Here is a 15755-nt window from a genome sequence, read left to right on the forward strand (position 1 = left end):
ACAATCTTTTATATGGAACCTGACAACACCTAGAATTGCCAAAACCATCTTGAGGAAAAGAAACAGAAATGGAGGCATCACACTCCCAGATCTCAAACTATATTATAAAGCCATCATCATCAAAACAGCATGGTACTAGAACAAAAATAGGCACACAGATCAGTGGAACAGAACTGAAAGCCCAGAAATGAATACACACACCTATGGACATCTAATCTTTGATAAGGGGGCCCAAAGCATTAAATGGAAGAAGGAGGCTCTCTTCAATAAATGGTGCTGGGAAAACTGGGTTGTAACATGCAAAAGAATAAAATTGAACCACGTTATCTCACCAGAAACAAAAATTAACTCCAAATGGATCAAAGACCTGGATGTTAGACCAGAAACAACCAAATACTTAGAGGAATACATTGGTAAAATAGTTTCCCGCCTACACCTAAGGAGATCTTTGATGAATCAAACCCAACTGCAAGGAAGACTAAAGCAGAAACAAACGAATGGGACTACATCAAATTGAAAAGCTTCTGCACAGCCAAAGAAACTATTAAACAAACAGAGAGACTCCTCACAGAATGGGAGAAGATCTTCACATGCCATACATCAGACAAGAAACTAATCACCAAAAAATATAAAGAGCTCAGCAAACTTAGCACCAAAAAAGCAAATGGCCCCATCCAAAAATGGGCAGAGGATATGAACAAAACATTCACTACAGAGGAGATCCAAAAGGCTAACAAACATATGAAAAACTGCTCTAGGTCACTGATTGTCAGAGAAATGCAAATTAAGACAACACTAAGATACCACCTCACTCCTGTAAGAATGGCATACATCAAAAAGGACAGCAGCAACAAATGCTGCAGAGGTTGTGGGGACAGAGGAACCCTTTTACATTGCTGATGGGAATGTAACTTGGTACAGCCTCTGTGGAAAGCAGTCTGGAAAACTCTCAGAAGGCTAGACATGGACCTTCCATATGATCCAGTAATTCCTCTCCTGGGGTTATACCCCAAGGACTCCATAACACCCAACCAAAAACAGGTGTGTACTCCCATGTTCATAGCAGCACAATTCACAATAGCTAAAACCTGGAAGCAACCCAGGTGCCCAACGACAGATGAGTGGCTGAGAAAGCTGTGGTATATATACACAATGGAATACTATGCAGCTATCAAGAACAATGAACCCACCTTCTCTGACCCATCTTGGACAGAGCTAGAAGGAATTATGTTAAGTGAGCTAATTCAGAAAGATAAAGATGAGTATGGGATGATCCTACTCATCAACAGAAGTTAAGTAAGAAGATCTGAAAGGGAAACTAAAAGCAGGACCTGACCAAATTTTAGGTAGGGCACCAAAGTAAAAACTCTGTGTTGAGGGGTAGACATGCAGCTTCCTGGGCCAGTGGGGGGTGGGAGTGGGTGGGTGGGATGGTTCACAGTCTTTTGGTGTTGGGAATGGTGTTTATGTACACTCCTAATAAAATATAGTCATATAAATCACTAGTTAATTAATATGAGAGGGGGAAAACTAATGGTATGTCTCAAGTTTTTTAAAACACAGACTGAACCTTTTTAATATATAGGCTGTGTATTTGATATGCGGAGACTCTCTCAAAAGCCTAGACCAAGTAGATCAGAAGCAACCAATAGCACCGCTATATACAATATACTGGACACTGTACAGCAAACCCTAACAATAGGACTTTTCAAAGTTAACCCAATTACCAAATAATGTGATGATAACATTAACTATTGATTGTCTTTTTGAACCCTAAGACAGCAGGAACCTCACATCTCCACTATAGAGCCTATACTTCCCCCAGTCTGGAACCCTTGGATAGGGCCCACTTTCCCGTATGCCTCTCCCAATCCATATCAAATAATATTGCATCTGCCGATCACAACCTAACCAACACACTGATTGCCACCTATTCATGCTTCAATTCAGACTGTGTCCAGAAACTTCACGTGTGGAATGACAACCCTTCAACTTCATTACTTGGGTGAGACCTTTCCTTTCATAGTATACTCGATTTCCATCTCAGGTGGTTCACTTTCTAACAAAGTCCCAAAACCTAGATATACACCAGTTTCTGTGAGAGAGAGCATATGTTCATATGTATCCATAAACTACTGCAAAGTATATACCTGAAAGCGGAAGTACACTAGAGTTTGCAGTGAGTACCCCCCTAACACTTCCTCTGCACTATTCCAAGCTTTGGGTCCATGATTGCTCAACAATTTGTTTGACTTTGTAAGTTAACTCTCTTTTCAGTCACCAGGCTCCAGATGCCATCAGGATGCTGGCCAGGCTTCCCTGGACTTAAGACCCCACCAGTGTGTCCTGGAGCTCCACTTCCCCAGAGACCCATCCTACTAGGGAAAGAAAGAGGCAGACTGGGAATATGGACCGACCAGTCAACGCCCATGTTCAGCGGGGAAGCAATTACAGAAGCCAGACTTTCCACCTTCTACAACCCACAATGACCCTAGGTCCATGCTCCCAGAGGGATAGAGAGTGGGAAAGCTTTCAGGGGTAGGGGTGGGATATGGAGATTGTGTGGTGGGAATTGTGTGGAGTTGTACCCCTCCTACCCTATGGTTTTCTTAATTAATCCTTTCTTAAATAAAAAAAAAGAAAAAAAAAGAAAACCATCCACATAAAGTAACAAAGAGGTACAAATTGGAAAAGAGTCAAAAAGAACATAAGACAACCTTGAAACAAAAACCAGAATGACTATAAGCAAACCACATTTACCAATAATCACCCTAAATGTGAAAGACTTACATACACCAGTCAATATACTCAGATTTACTGAATGTAAAATGTTTTGTTAATTTATCCTTCCTTAAATAAAAAAACAATTGTACCCTTGGTATCTTATAATCTTGTTAATATTATTAAAACACTAAGAAAAGGGGGCTATGCAGTAGCACAGCTTGTTAAGCCCACGTGGCACCAAATGCAAGGACTGGCGTAAGAATCCCAGTTCAATCCCCTGGTTCCCCTCCTGCAGGGGAGTCGCTTCACAGATGGTGAAGTAGGTCTGCAGGTGTCTATTTTTCTCTCCCCCTCTCTGTCTTCCCCTCCTCTCTCCATCTCTCTCTGTTCTATCCAACAATAACGACAACAATTAAATAATAATAATAACAGCTACAACGATAAAAAACAAGGCCAATAAAAATGGAAAAAAAATGGCCTCCAGGAGCAGTGGATTCATAGTGCATGCACTATGAATGCATGCACCAACCCCCAACAATAACTCTGGAGGAAAAAAAAACTAATAAAATTGGATATCCACATGTACAAAAGTGAAACTAGGCCACTACTTAATATTACGTACCAAATAGATGAAAATGCATCTGATGAGAAACTCTAAAATATCAATCATTACTTCACCTTGGATGGAACCTGGAGGAATATTGTTGGGAGGGATGAGTCAGGAAGAGTCCAGGGTTGAATACCAGATGACCTGACTTGTAAGTGGAACTTGGGAGGCAATGACAGAAAGGGAAAACACAAAGTGATTCTTGGATAGAGGGTTGTGTACCTGCACCAAAGCAAGGTATTCTGAAGAAGGAGTGGAAAAGGGAGTTGTGAAGGGTTTAGGGTATTAATTTAGAGATTAGAGTGTTTTTTAGACACCCATCACAGGTAGCTAAGATATTGTGCCCATATGTAGATGACTGAGCTGTAAATCATTAACCCCATCCCTATAAAATAAAAAAAAAACCTCCTGAAACTTTATTATTTATTAGAAAAATGTTCTAAACATTTTTAAAAGAGAAAGTTTTCATACACAAAATCGAGAAAGCTAGAGCCCTGCTCATGTAAATCCTACATGCTGGAAGGGGTAGAAGAGGTATGTCCCATGCCCAGTTACTATACCGGGAAGACAGTCATAATACTTCTTTAATTCTAGCAAGAGAATGTGATAAGCACGAAGAATAGGTACGTCTGAGAACCTTTTGAGAAGAATAAATATAATGAAGAGATTATAACTACATATGGGAACAATGAAACAATTTTATAGAGGAAGTGATCCTTAAGTGGTATTTTTAAAGGTAAAGAGATATTTTCCAAGGAGTCCTCTTTTATCTAAGGATTGCATTGGCTATCGTGTGAATTTTTGTCTCCATATAAACTTTCATACCTTTTGCTTTACTTTCTTAAAGGAATTTGGTGGGACTTTAATAGGGATTTCATTAAATCTGTATATAGCTCTGGGTAGAATACTGATTTTGACAATGTTAATTCTTCCAATTCATGAGAATGAAATGTCTTCCCACTTTTTAATATATATTACCATTTACTTGAAAAACGTCTCATAGCTTTCAGTATAATGGTCCTACATTAGGTTCCCAAGTTAGGTTTATCTCTAGATATCTGATTTTTTATATTTATTCATTTATTTTTGCTTCTATGGTAAAAGCAGCCAATTTCTGAATTTCCTCTTCTAAAAGTTTCATGGGAGCTGAGAGGAATGATGCTGTTTTGTATGTTAATTTTGTAAACTACCACCTTACTATATTGCTTAATAGTTTCTAGGAGTTTCCTACTGGATTCTTTCAGATTTTATATGTATACTATCATATAACCTTCAAACAGTGACAGATTGACTTCTCTTCTTATCTGGGTCCCTTTATTCTCTTTCTCTCCCCCAATTGCTATATCTAGGACTTCCAAGAGTATGTTGAGTAGCAATGAAGATATTGAGCACTGCTGTCTTGTACCTTGATTTTAGAGGGAAAGCTTCGTTGCTCTTCATTGAATATTTTATTGGCTATAGGTTTTCTGCATATAGATTCAACAAGTTTAAGGAAATTTCTATCTCTTGCCATTCTTTTTAATGCTCTGATTATGAAGGGATGGTGTATCTTGTTAATGGCTTTCTCTATATTTATTGAAATAATCATGTGATTTTTGGTTTCCTTTTATTGATGTGGTGAATTGCATCATGGCATCTAAGTTTTTTAATATATCTCTGTAGCCAGTTTGCTAGGATTTTGTTCAATATCTTAGCATATATGCACATCAGGAATATTGGTTTGTAGTATTTTCTTTTTTGGTCATATCTCTGTCTGCTTTTTTAAAGTATTGCTTTCTTAAAATTAATTTTATTTCTTTTGTTTGAATGGCTGAGCAAGATGATAGCACTTCTCTGTTCTGGCTGATGGTGGTGCTGGGGATTTTTTTCTTTTTCTTTTTTTTTTTTTTCTAGTATCAGGGTGATGATACTTCATAGCAAGTGGAAGGGAGTATTCCTGTCCCAAGTATTTGGAAGAGCTTAAAATTTAAAGGTGTTAGCTCTTCCTTGAAGGTTTTGTGAAACTTTCTGAGCCTGGATCTTTGCTGTTTAGAAGGGTTTTCATGAATTTTTAAATTTATTTGTTGTAACTGATCTATTAATGTTTTCTAGGCCTTCCTGGCTTAGTCTTGGGGGGCTGTATCGTTTAAAGAATTTATCCAATTATTTCATGTTTCCCAGTTTGGTGGCTTATAGTTAGTTGATCATAAAAGCTTTATGGTGATGATGTTGGTCATAACTGAGATCGGTAGATGATAGATAGATAGATGATAGATAGATAGATAGATAGATAGATAGACAGATAGATGAACATAAGTATACTTCAGTAGGGTGGGATGGTGGGGTGGTAGGCTGGTGAGGTGATGGGGTTAAGGCTCAAAACTTGTTTGTAAACATAAAAAAAAGCAGCACATGATCCAATTGAACTATTTCATCAGTTTGTGACTTTTTTTTTTGCCTCCAGGGTTATTGATGGGACTCGGTGCCTGCACTACAAACCACTGCTCCTGGAGGCCATTTTTTCCCCATTTTGTAGCCCTTGTTATTGTTGTCATAGCTGTTGTTATTGTTGTTGGGTAGGACAGAGGGAAATCGAGAGAGGAGAGGAAGACAGAGAGGGGGAGAGAAAGATAGACACCTGAAGACCTGCTTCACTGCTTAAACTGGTATTCTTGCTCTTTGTGCCATGTGCGCTTAACCTGCTGTAGTACTTGCCCAGTGCCATGACTTTTTAAAGTTATAAATTAGTATACTTTCTAAGGGTAAGAAAGACAAAGCAACTGGTATTGATTTTAATATCAAAAATCCATAATCTCAACCATATAGATGAACTTATTTTCCTGAACCAGTTGGCTTTCATGTGAATGAAATAATAGTATTATGGAAACACAAATATTACCATACCCAACCCTTTTTTGCTTATGAAAGAACAGAATTGTAAAAACTTACAAGATTCAGCATCATGATGATGACAAAATTGATACAAACAGCAGCAGCTGATGTTACAAACTGCCAGTGTTGTTTGATAAAACTCCACTTGAATGATGCAAACTGTTCCATGACAACCAGGCGATATACCACAACTGCAAACACTGCAGTTATCACTAAAGAAATCTGCAGTATGGGAGGCAGGAAGATAAAATCATGTTCTGTATCATTAAAATAATACATCCAATAAACACACTGCAACCAAGAGCAAGAAATGTTTGTTTTACCAAGAAAGGATACATGCATTTAATTTCCCCCTTTATGGAATCAAATTACATTATTTGTTCACAATAAATAGTGAGATGAGTTATTTTAATGTAATAACAAAACATTATTATTGCATTGGTATTATTAAAATACCAATGCAATTTTAATAGATGCTTAGTTTTTAAGATAAATAATCTGATTTATTTATTTTTTATAACTGTATTTTTAAAATATTTATTTATTTATTCCTTTTTGTTGCCCTTGTTGTTTTGTTGTTGTAGTTATTGATGTCGTCATTGTTGGATAGGACAGAGAGAAATGGAGAGAAGAGGGGAAGACAGAGAAGGAGAGAGAAAGACAGACACCTGCAGACCTGCTTCACCGCCTGTGAAGTGACTCCCCTGCAGGTGGGGAGCCAGGGACTCGAACCGGGATCCTTATGCTAGTCCTTGCACTTGGTGCCACCTGTGCTTAGCCCACTGTGCTACCGCCCAACTCCCAATAATCTGAGTTATTAAAGAAATTCAGAATTAGACTTTTATTTCAGATTATTTCGGTTTTCCCCAAGGAATATTTTTAGTTAAGGATGTGTACACATTCTCTTTATAATTAGTCTATAGCCTGCTGTGGCTTTTATTTTGCTTGTTAGTTTGTATTGCCAGGGTATTGAAAAGGATATTGTTCCTCACCTCCCTCCTTTTATGAATCATGAAATGAACTGGGATCTAGATTGTTCCTTTAAACCTGACATCTCAAGGCAGTCTGAAATCAGTTATAATTTACCATGAAGAATATTCCTGATATAGAAACAAGAAGGCGAGACACTTTATCTGAGGAAGGCTGATGTGGTTCAGGTTTTCCACTAATGGGATTTATTCTCTCCATCTTGTAATATTTCGCTTCAAACTGAGGACGAAGTGTTTCCTACAAGAGAAATTAAAGTTACATATCTATCAGTACTAACATTAAAAAGATAAGTTAGTAGTTGATATACATTTCTATAATTTGGCTGAACTTTAGTCATGACAGTGAATCAACTTGTTAGAAGTCAGATATAAATTATTCTCCAAATAAATTATATTTTAAGTAACGCAACACTCTAGCAATTCAATAAGACAGCATTGAACTGATTTTAAAAGTTACATACTCTATTTCTGAGTTCTATTATTTATTTTTTAAATATTTATTTATTTATTCCCTTTTGTTGCCCTTTTTTATTGTTGTTGTTATTGATGTCGTCATTGTTGGATATGACAGAGAAATGGAGAAAGGAGGGGGAAGACAGGGAAGGGGAGAGAAAGATAGACACCTGCAAACCTGCTTCACCATTTGTGAAGTGACTCCCCTGCAGGTGGGAGCCAGGGGGCTTGAACTGGGATCCTTATGCCGGTCCTTGTGCTTTGCGCCAAGTGCACTTAACTCACTGCGCTACCATCCAACTCCCCTATTATTTTTATTGTAAGAAATTTCATTAACACAAAACATCAAATGAAAATTTGATAGTGTTAAGTGTTCTCCAGTTGGAAATTAGGGCTGAATACTTTCTGCATCACATGTTATATTAATTGTTTATCTCCTGTTTGCTTGCTCTATTTATTTATTTATTGTCACAAGGGTAGTCACTGGGCTCTGTTTCAGTGCTACAAGTCCACAACTCCCAGTGGCCATTTTTTCCTTTCCTTTTTCTATTTTTATTTGATAGGACAGAGAGAAATTGAGAGGAGAGGGAGAGGAAGGGAGGGAGAAAGATAGAATCTGCAGACTTGCTTCACTGTTCCTGAAGATTCTCCCTTATAGGAAGGGATCAGGGGCTTGGATGCAGGTTCTTGTGCATGGTAATCTGTGTGCTCTACTAATCTTACCTCTTCTTCTTCCCATTCAATGAGGTCCCAAGTATAAGTCAATGTGCTTCTCCTCCTTTTCCAAAATTCAAGGAAGACTGTGGCTACAAATCATCAACATCATTAAAATTATTTACCCAACTACAGTACATTCAATTATAATTAATCTTTTCTTACATTAATATATTTACATTTTATTTTTGTTTAAAACTATTAATTACAGTTGAAATTTTATCCCCCCATCTTATTGTCCATTTCTCTATAGACAATGCTATTCATATGCTCTCATAGAAAAGAGGAATTTTTGTTTGTTTTGTTTTGTTTATTGGAATAAGAAAATAGAGACTTCAGTTAGTATGACTCATTAGTGATGCTACAAGACAATTTTGATAAAAGTGAGTTAACATTATAGCCTATTCTGATGCACATTCAAAATTATATAAGAGACACAGAGACCTTCAGCCCTCTTTTTTTTTTTTTTTTAAGAAATGACAGATAAAAGGCTGAGTTATTACTCTTCTTGGGGTCAGAGAAGGATAAAGTGGGAGAGAAGAAAGAGCAAAGTTGAAGTAAAAAGGAAATAAATACTAGTGACAGTGTTCAAAAAAGCATATTTTAGATGGTCTATATGGATTATAAACAACTTGACAGAAAATGTAAGATGTTCCTGGGTCATTATTTGTATTTTCTGTGTAAACATTTAAAGGAAAGATTTCTTTCTTTTTTTAACAAGTGGGTTTAACCTTGTAGAATTAAAGACTCGGCAAAAATAATTAATAACTCATGCATTCATTCTCTGATACTATCTACCCATCCATCTTTCCATAGATGGTATTTGCATAGGGTACTATACCTAAGGAATCCATAACTAGTTGAGGGAAGGCAGTCATTTAGCAAACAATAAAGAAGTATTCCTGTCATTGTCCTTTTACCATTCTTTGTTTGTCAATTTACCCCTTGTTCCTGTGAATCTGGGTTAATGATGAAGGTGAAGGACTTTTTTTTTCTTTATTTATTCATGAATATAGGAAGAGAGAGAAAGAACCAGACATCACTCTGGTACATGTGCAGCCGGGGACTGAATTCAGGACCTCATGCTTGAGAATCCAGTGCTTTATCCACTGTGCCATCTTCAGACCACAAGGTGAAGGATTTTGTATCAGAGGAAAATCAACTTTCATATGAGTTATGGATAAGAAAGAAAAGCCAAAGAGGTTAGCAAATAATTTTATCAGAAACTATAAATTATATATATATAATATTTTATTTATCATCTTTTCCTTTATGGGGAGAGGTAGATGCTAAAATATTGCTCACCCAGTTTGTTTTTATTGTCACTAGATCTTCATCATTCAATTTTTTTTTTTAGCTAGAAAGAAAAAAGAGAGACAGGAAAAAAGGAAAAATACCACAGCACTTTCTTCTACTATGGTGAAAGCTGGAGTGGAACCTGGTCTATGTGTATGACAAAGCGAGTTCACTACCCAGGTATACTGTATAGATGCCCTAATCGTGTTTTTCCTTTAAATTTGGTGACAGGGCATTGCACCCACAGCAAGACACGCGTTCTAACACTGATCCAACTCCCAGATCCTGTATTTATGTTTCAGTTCTTAATTTCTGACTAGAGTGTCTCTACTTTCAACTGTAAAAATATTCAAAAGGGGAGCCAGGCAGTAGCGCAGCAGGTTAAGCACACCTGGCGCAAAACTCAAGGACCAGCTTAAGAATCCGGTTCGAGCCTGGGGCTCCCCAACTGCAGGGGAGCCACTTCATAAGTGGTGAAGCAGGTCTGCAGGTGTCTTTCTTTTCCCCTCTCCTCCTGCCCTCCTCTCTCCATTTCTCTGTGTCCTATCTAACAACGATGACATCAATAACAATAACAACTACAATAACAATAAAAAACAAGGGCAACAAAAATAAAATGGAAAATAAAATAAAATAAAAAATATTTGAAGATGAACATGTATTCTTGTATTTCTATTCTCATATCCATTTCCAGTGACCTTCCTTTGTGATCTAAAGTCAGTGGCAAAGATTATAATCACAACATAATGCATATAATGAAGTTAGATTCTGTATCTCATGTGCTGCAGGTTATCAATTTTAAATTCCCAGAAAACAGGGCACAGAGTGTTGATACTTATCACTGACCTTGTATCTGCTGAAGTATCACTTTATGACACTTGTCCTTTTGCTCGCTATTTCCCATTCTTGAAAGTAAAGTTACCAACCGTCACTTTTCTTAGGGTTTTTTTTTTTTTTTTTGGTACTTGACACACTGAGATGATCAATACAGATTTTCTAAATGGAATTACTGCATAGAATCCAGTGGTTGTAAAAAGATCTTTCCATTAATTCAGCAGTTTTTAAAAAACAGCCTCCAGAAGCCAGGCAGTGGTGCACACATTGAGTGCACCCATTACCATGGGCAAGGACTTGGCTTTGAGTCTCCCAATTGATCCCCACCTGCAACTTCCTGAGCAGTGAAGGAGGTCTTCAGGTGTTGGTCTTTCTCTTTCCATATATATATATATCCCTGCCCTCATAATTTCTGGCTGTCCCATCAAAACCAGAAAAAAAAAAAAAAAAGGAAAATTTGCCACTGAGAGCAGTGGATTCCTAGTGCCTGCACTAAGTCCCAGTGATAAATCCTGTGATAATAATAATAATAATAATAATAATAATAGCCTTCATAGAATTCCACTGGAGAAACAGAATGAGGGATTAACCAGAAAAGCCTCTATTGTCCATTTCATAAAGTGAGTAATCCATTTAAATTTACTTGGAAAAATATGTACTTTAAGAGTTTTGAAACTTAAGGTAGGATAGTTCAATTCCTAGCATAAAGGAAATTTAATATATTTGAATTGGGAAAACAGAAAAGGATTCCAATCATTGTTTTAATCAGAATAGACAAATATTTAAATCATCTTCAATCACCTGCCACCCCCCTCCCCAACTGAAATAGCATTTTATCAGAGCAATAGCTCTGAAAAGGTCACTTTGGAGTATACCCAGGTACTAATAATGACTTATTTTCCATTTCCCAGATTTATTTTTAGCAACATCCTCAGGCATAATATATTTTCCCTATGCAGCATTGCAACATCACACACCATACATGAGTTAGAAATAGTAATCTTGCTAAACAGGTTCTACAATAAGCAAATGGGCCATGAATGATAAACACCTTATATTTCAGTGCTGTGCAAAGTTACTTTTGGTTGGGGAGGGAGAGGTTAAAACACTATAGAAATGTAATTTATGGAGTTACTGTACATGTATAGAAAAAGGTAATCAATACAACCAAGTCTATAAGTAAGTGTGAAGAGGCAGATTTTAAATATTGGTCTGAATCAGACTTGATATAGTCATACCTGGAACTGATTAACAAAGATTACTTGTCTTGTTAAGAACATAAAAATTTTTGTATGTTTTTAACTGGTATCACTTTATTAAGGGAACATCAATTTAAGGAATTGCTGTTGGAGGCCGGGCAGTGGTGCACCTGGCTGAGTACATACATTACACTGCACAAGAACCCAGGTTCAAGCCCCGGGTCCCCACCTGCAGGGGGAAAGCTTTGCTAGTGGTGAAGCAGGGCTACAGGTATCTCTCTGTGTCACTCCCTCCCTCTCGCTCCCCCTTCTCTTTCCAGTTATGGCTGTTTCTATGCAATACATAAAGATAATTAAAAAATTAGAAAATAAATTCTAAAAAAAAAAAAAAGAATTGCTGTTGTCACAGGCTATATTTCCACATTCCCTCAAGATGGGTGTCATACATTTCACTCATTCTCAGCCAAATCTTTGTCCTATTTCACTTTGTACACTTAGTTCCACAACATCCCAGTAATGCTTCAACTTTCCCTGAGTCACTCCACGTCTCTGGGGGTGAGGAATGGAGAAGAGACTGTTGGATGTTTAGCACTAGCTCCAAAATCTCTTGTGGAAGTTGTGAAATAAATAAATTGATCTGAGGTTGATTTGTACAGCATGGTGAAGTTATACTTCTAGTTAATTGCTCAGCTTCAGTAAGTTAAAAGATAAAGTATTAGACATTATTATTATTTTTTTTACTGATACCTATCTTTGGAAATGTGGAAATGTAATTTTGTGACAAAAAATAGGTAAATTAATATTGCCTCAATAAAGTGATATTGATGTTGAAATAAATGAATAAGAAATCTTTAATTTTACTTCTGATTGTTCTCCCTTCTTCATCCTGTACCAATATTAAGTAAGAAAACAAACAACAAATAACTACATTATAAGAACAGGGTAATATCAACTTTACAACTCAAAACACTGAAAATCTATTCTTTTCTTGCCAGATTTATTACTGTAGATTACTGCAGCTCTAGTTTATGGTGGTGTCAGAGATTGAACCTGGACTTCATAACCTCAGGCATGAAAGTGTTTTGCATAATAACTGTGTTATGTCCATGACCCAAAACTTGTATTTTTATATATATTATTTATATAGTATTATTTTATTTTACTTATTTATTGAATAGAGACAAATTGGGGAAGGGTAGAGAGGAAGCAAGAAAGAGAAATCTGGAACATTACTACACCACTCATGAGTTCTCTGCCCCACTCATTACAGGTGGTAATCAGAGCCTTTTGCAGATGATAACGTACACTCAACTGGATGTAACATCATTCAGCCTTGAAAACTTATTTTTGTAGGTTCAATCTGTCACTATTATAAAAGTATGCCAAAAAGCACTCTGCCTCTCTCTCTCTGCCTATCTGCCTCTATCTAAAAAAAAAAAAAAAAAAAGACTCAAAAGAAAAGTAAATAACTTACTTGGATCCTGTGCTGCTTTGCCATGTGCACAGCCTAGGTTTAAGCCTAGCTGCACAGCACTGAAGGCAGCTTTTGTACTGTAGTCAGTCTCTTGCTGTCTTTTTTGATTTGAGATTCGAATCCAGAAACAAATACTTTTTTACACTAGTGGTAGGTTTTTATAAACACTAAACCTTTCTATAGTATAGTTTGCAACAGGCTTCTGGGAAGAAATTAACACGATAGGTAAATATTAAGGAAATTTGGAAAAAAGGACTAAATGAGATTGTGATATATCAATCAACAATTTACATTATTTTGACCAACGTCCTTTAGTTTTTATTTGGATTTTAAAAATGACTACTATCTGAAAAACACCTGACCACTAATCTTCCCTTTTTCTAATAAGTGTCTCTAAAGAGATACTAATGTTATTTTTTTCCGAGGATTTTTCTTTTGTAGGGAAATTAGTGAAAACATATCAGAAATGTTTATAAATTATTTTTTGGAAATAATTTCTCTTACTATATAATAATACTTGAATTAGTAGTAACAGCCATGAAGAAGCAACATAATACTTCTTATCCAGGATTTAATCATATACTCAATGAGACAAAAACTGTTTAGTGACTCAGTAAATAAACTTTGTGCTGCTATTGTTGATGACATTATTTAGCTATTAAAACTTCTCCAACTAGAAATAAAATAATTAGAGATACCAGCATTTTCTAATTACCTGCTTTGATAATTTTTAAAAGAAATAATAAATCGTTTGGACATTTTCCTATAGGTAACAAAATAAATAGAGATATTATCAACCTCTCAGTTTTGCATTTCAATCAGTTAAATCCATGCATAAGGACATTACATTACTGATAAACTGAATAATGATTGTCTAAAGGATTTATGCATGATAATAAAATTAGGGCAATAAAGGAAAAAAATAAAGAATTTTCATAAGAATATATTCTGTGAAAGGGGAATGAGTCAGCTGTGGTATTTTTCACATAAAAGAATATAGTGTAACTGTTTAAGAGAACAGTAACAGATTGGAAGGCTGTTTTCTTGCATGAAGTTCCACTTTAGAACTTTTCTATGAGCTAAGACTAGACAATGATTAGAACTCTCCATCTTGGCATTCCAGTGTGTAATCACTCATAGCTGGATTCATTAGAATCAGGGCTGATATCATTATGGTCCTTAATTTTCAGATCATATTTCTAATTTTCAGATAAAAATTCTTTTTTCCTTTTTATGTATTTTATAATTTTGTTGGGTGGGGGTAATGTTTTACAAGTGCAGTTATGGGATTGCATTTGTGGACATCTCCTACTTTTATCCAATTGTTTGGGATATTTTCACTATATTCTCTTTAATTAAAATTCATCAAGGAAATGCTTTTCATGAGTTCTCATCTTGCTCTAACTGAAATCTCCTTTGTTCCAAAGCTCCAATTTCCATGTATCATTGTCAAATGATGATGATAATTCATCTTCTACACCATTAATGACTAAAGGTAATGTAGTGAGTTTCATGCTCCCCATTTTCTCTCCCTCTTTAAAGACTCATAGACTTTAATTTCTCATTAACAATCATACTTCTAACTAATGGTCATTGCAAATGTCATCCAGAAACCCTTAGAGATAATAGTTTGATACTTCTAACTATTGGTCTTTGAAAAAGTCATCCAGAAACCTTTAGAGATAACAGTTTGACTTCTTTGAGATTTTTGTTTTTTCCTCCAGGGGGGACTAGGTGCCTGCACTGCACTAGGAATCCACTGATCCTGGAGGCCAATTTTCCCATTTTGTTTCCCTTATTGTTATTATTGTTGTTGCTTTTCTTGGATAAAATAGAGAGAAATTGAAGGAGAAAAATAAGACAGAGAAGGGGAGAGAAAGATAGACACCTGAAGACCTGCTTTACCACTTGTGAAGTGATCCCCCCCCATAGGTGGGGAATGAGGGGCTCCAACCAGGATTTTTGTGCCAGGTGTGATTAACCCCCTGTGCTACTGCCTGGGCCATCTTTGAGTTTTTTTTTTTAACTATTGTCTTAGTATAACTCTTATCAAAATAACCCCCAAGTAACTATTTAAAATTATAATATACGTATATAATCACTCTCGGACAGTGACTTCTCTGTTCTTTGATCTCTGTCTTCAAAGTTGTTTTCTCCTACTCTAGCTCTCTTGGGTGCTCCTGTGGCATTCTTTTGATCAATGACTGTAAATATAATTTCCAGTAATAATCTGCATCCCTTCATTTTGTGTTCTATTATTATTTCATCTAATTAATCCCTCACACTTTCATTATCTTTTTCTCCTCTGCCTGCAGCCTCTCTTTTCTTTCTCTCTCAGTGTGTGTGTGTGTGTGTGTGTGTGTGTGTGTGTGTTTATGTGTCCCTGAGAGCAACTTCAAGTGAGGCTGTAGCTTAGCTTCTCCATGCCAGCAAGCAGTTCTCAGACAGCAGTATTCTAGAACCTAAGTCAATTCAGTTCAATTTTGGCATCTACCCAGAGATAGCATATCAGATTCTACAAATACATGATTTAATTTCCCAAGACTGTCCTCCACTTCATATGACAGTTGCTACCTCAGGTAGAATCACTGTAT

The 15755-nt window shown here is 36.3% G+C and overlaps 1 protein-coding gene across 1 annotated transcript in view; it reads right to left on the bottom strand.

Moving 5' to 3' along the window:
• Window positions 1-15755, bottom strand: part of ANO3 (anoctamin 3) — a 361962-nt gene that overhangs the window by 61217 nt on the left and 284990 nt on the right. The window contains exons 13-15 of the mRNA XM_060176666.1: window positions 8368-8450; window positions 7289-7429; window positions 6260-6424 (exon numbers count right to left, since the gene is read on the bottom strand). Of these exons, the coding sequence (XP_060032649.1) occupies window positions 6260-6424; window positions 7289-7429; window positions 8368-8450 (389 nt within the window). The remainder of the gene's footprint in view (window positions 1-6259; window positions 6425-7288; window positions 7430-8367; window positions 8451-15755) is intronic.

Source organism: Erinaceus europaeus, chromosome 17 (assembly GCF_950295315.1).
Source record: "Erinaceus europaeus chromosome 17, mEriEur2.1, whole genome shotgun sequence".
NCBI lineage: Eukaryota > Metazoa > Chordata > Mammalia > Eulipotyphla > Erinaceidae > Erinaceus > Erinaceus europaeus.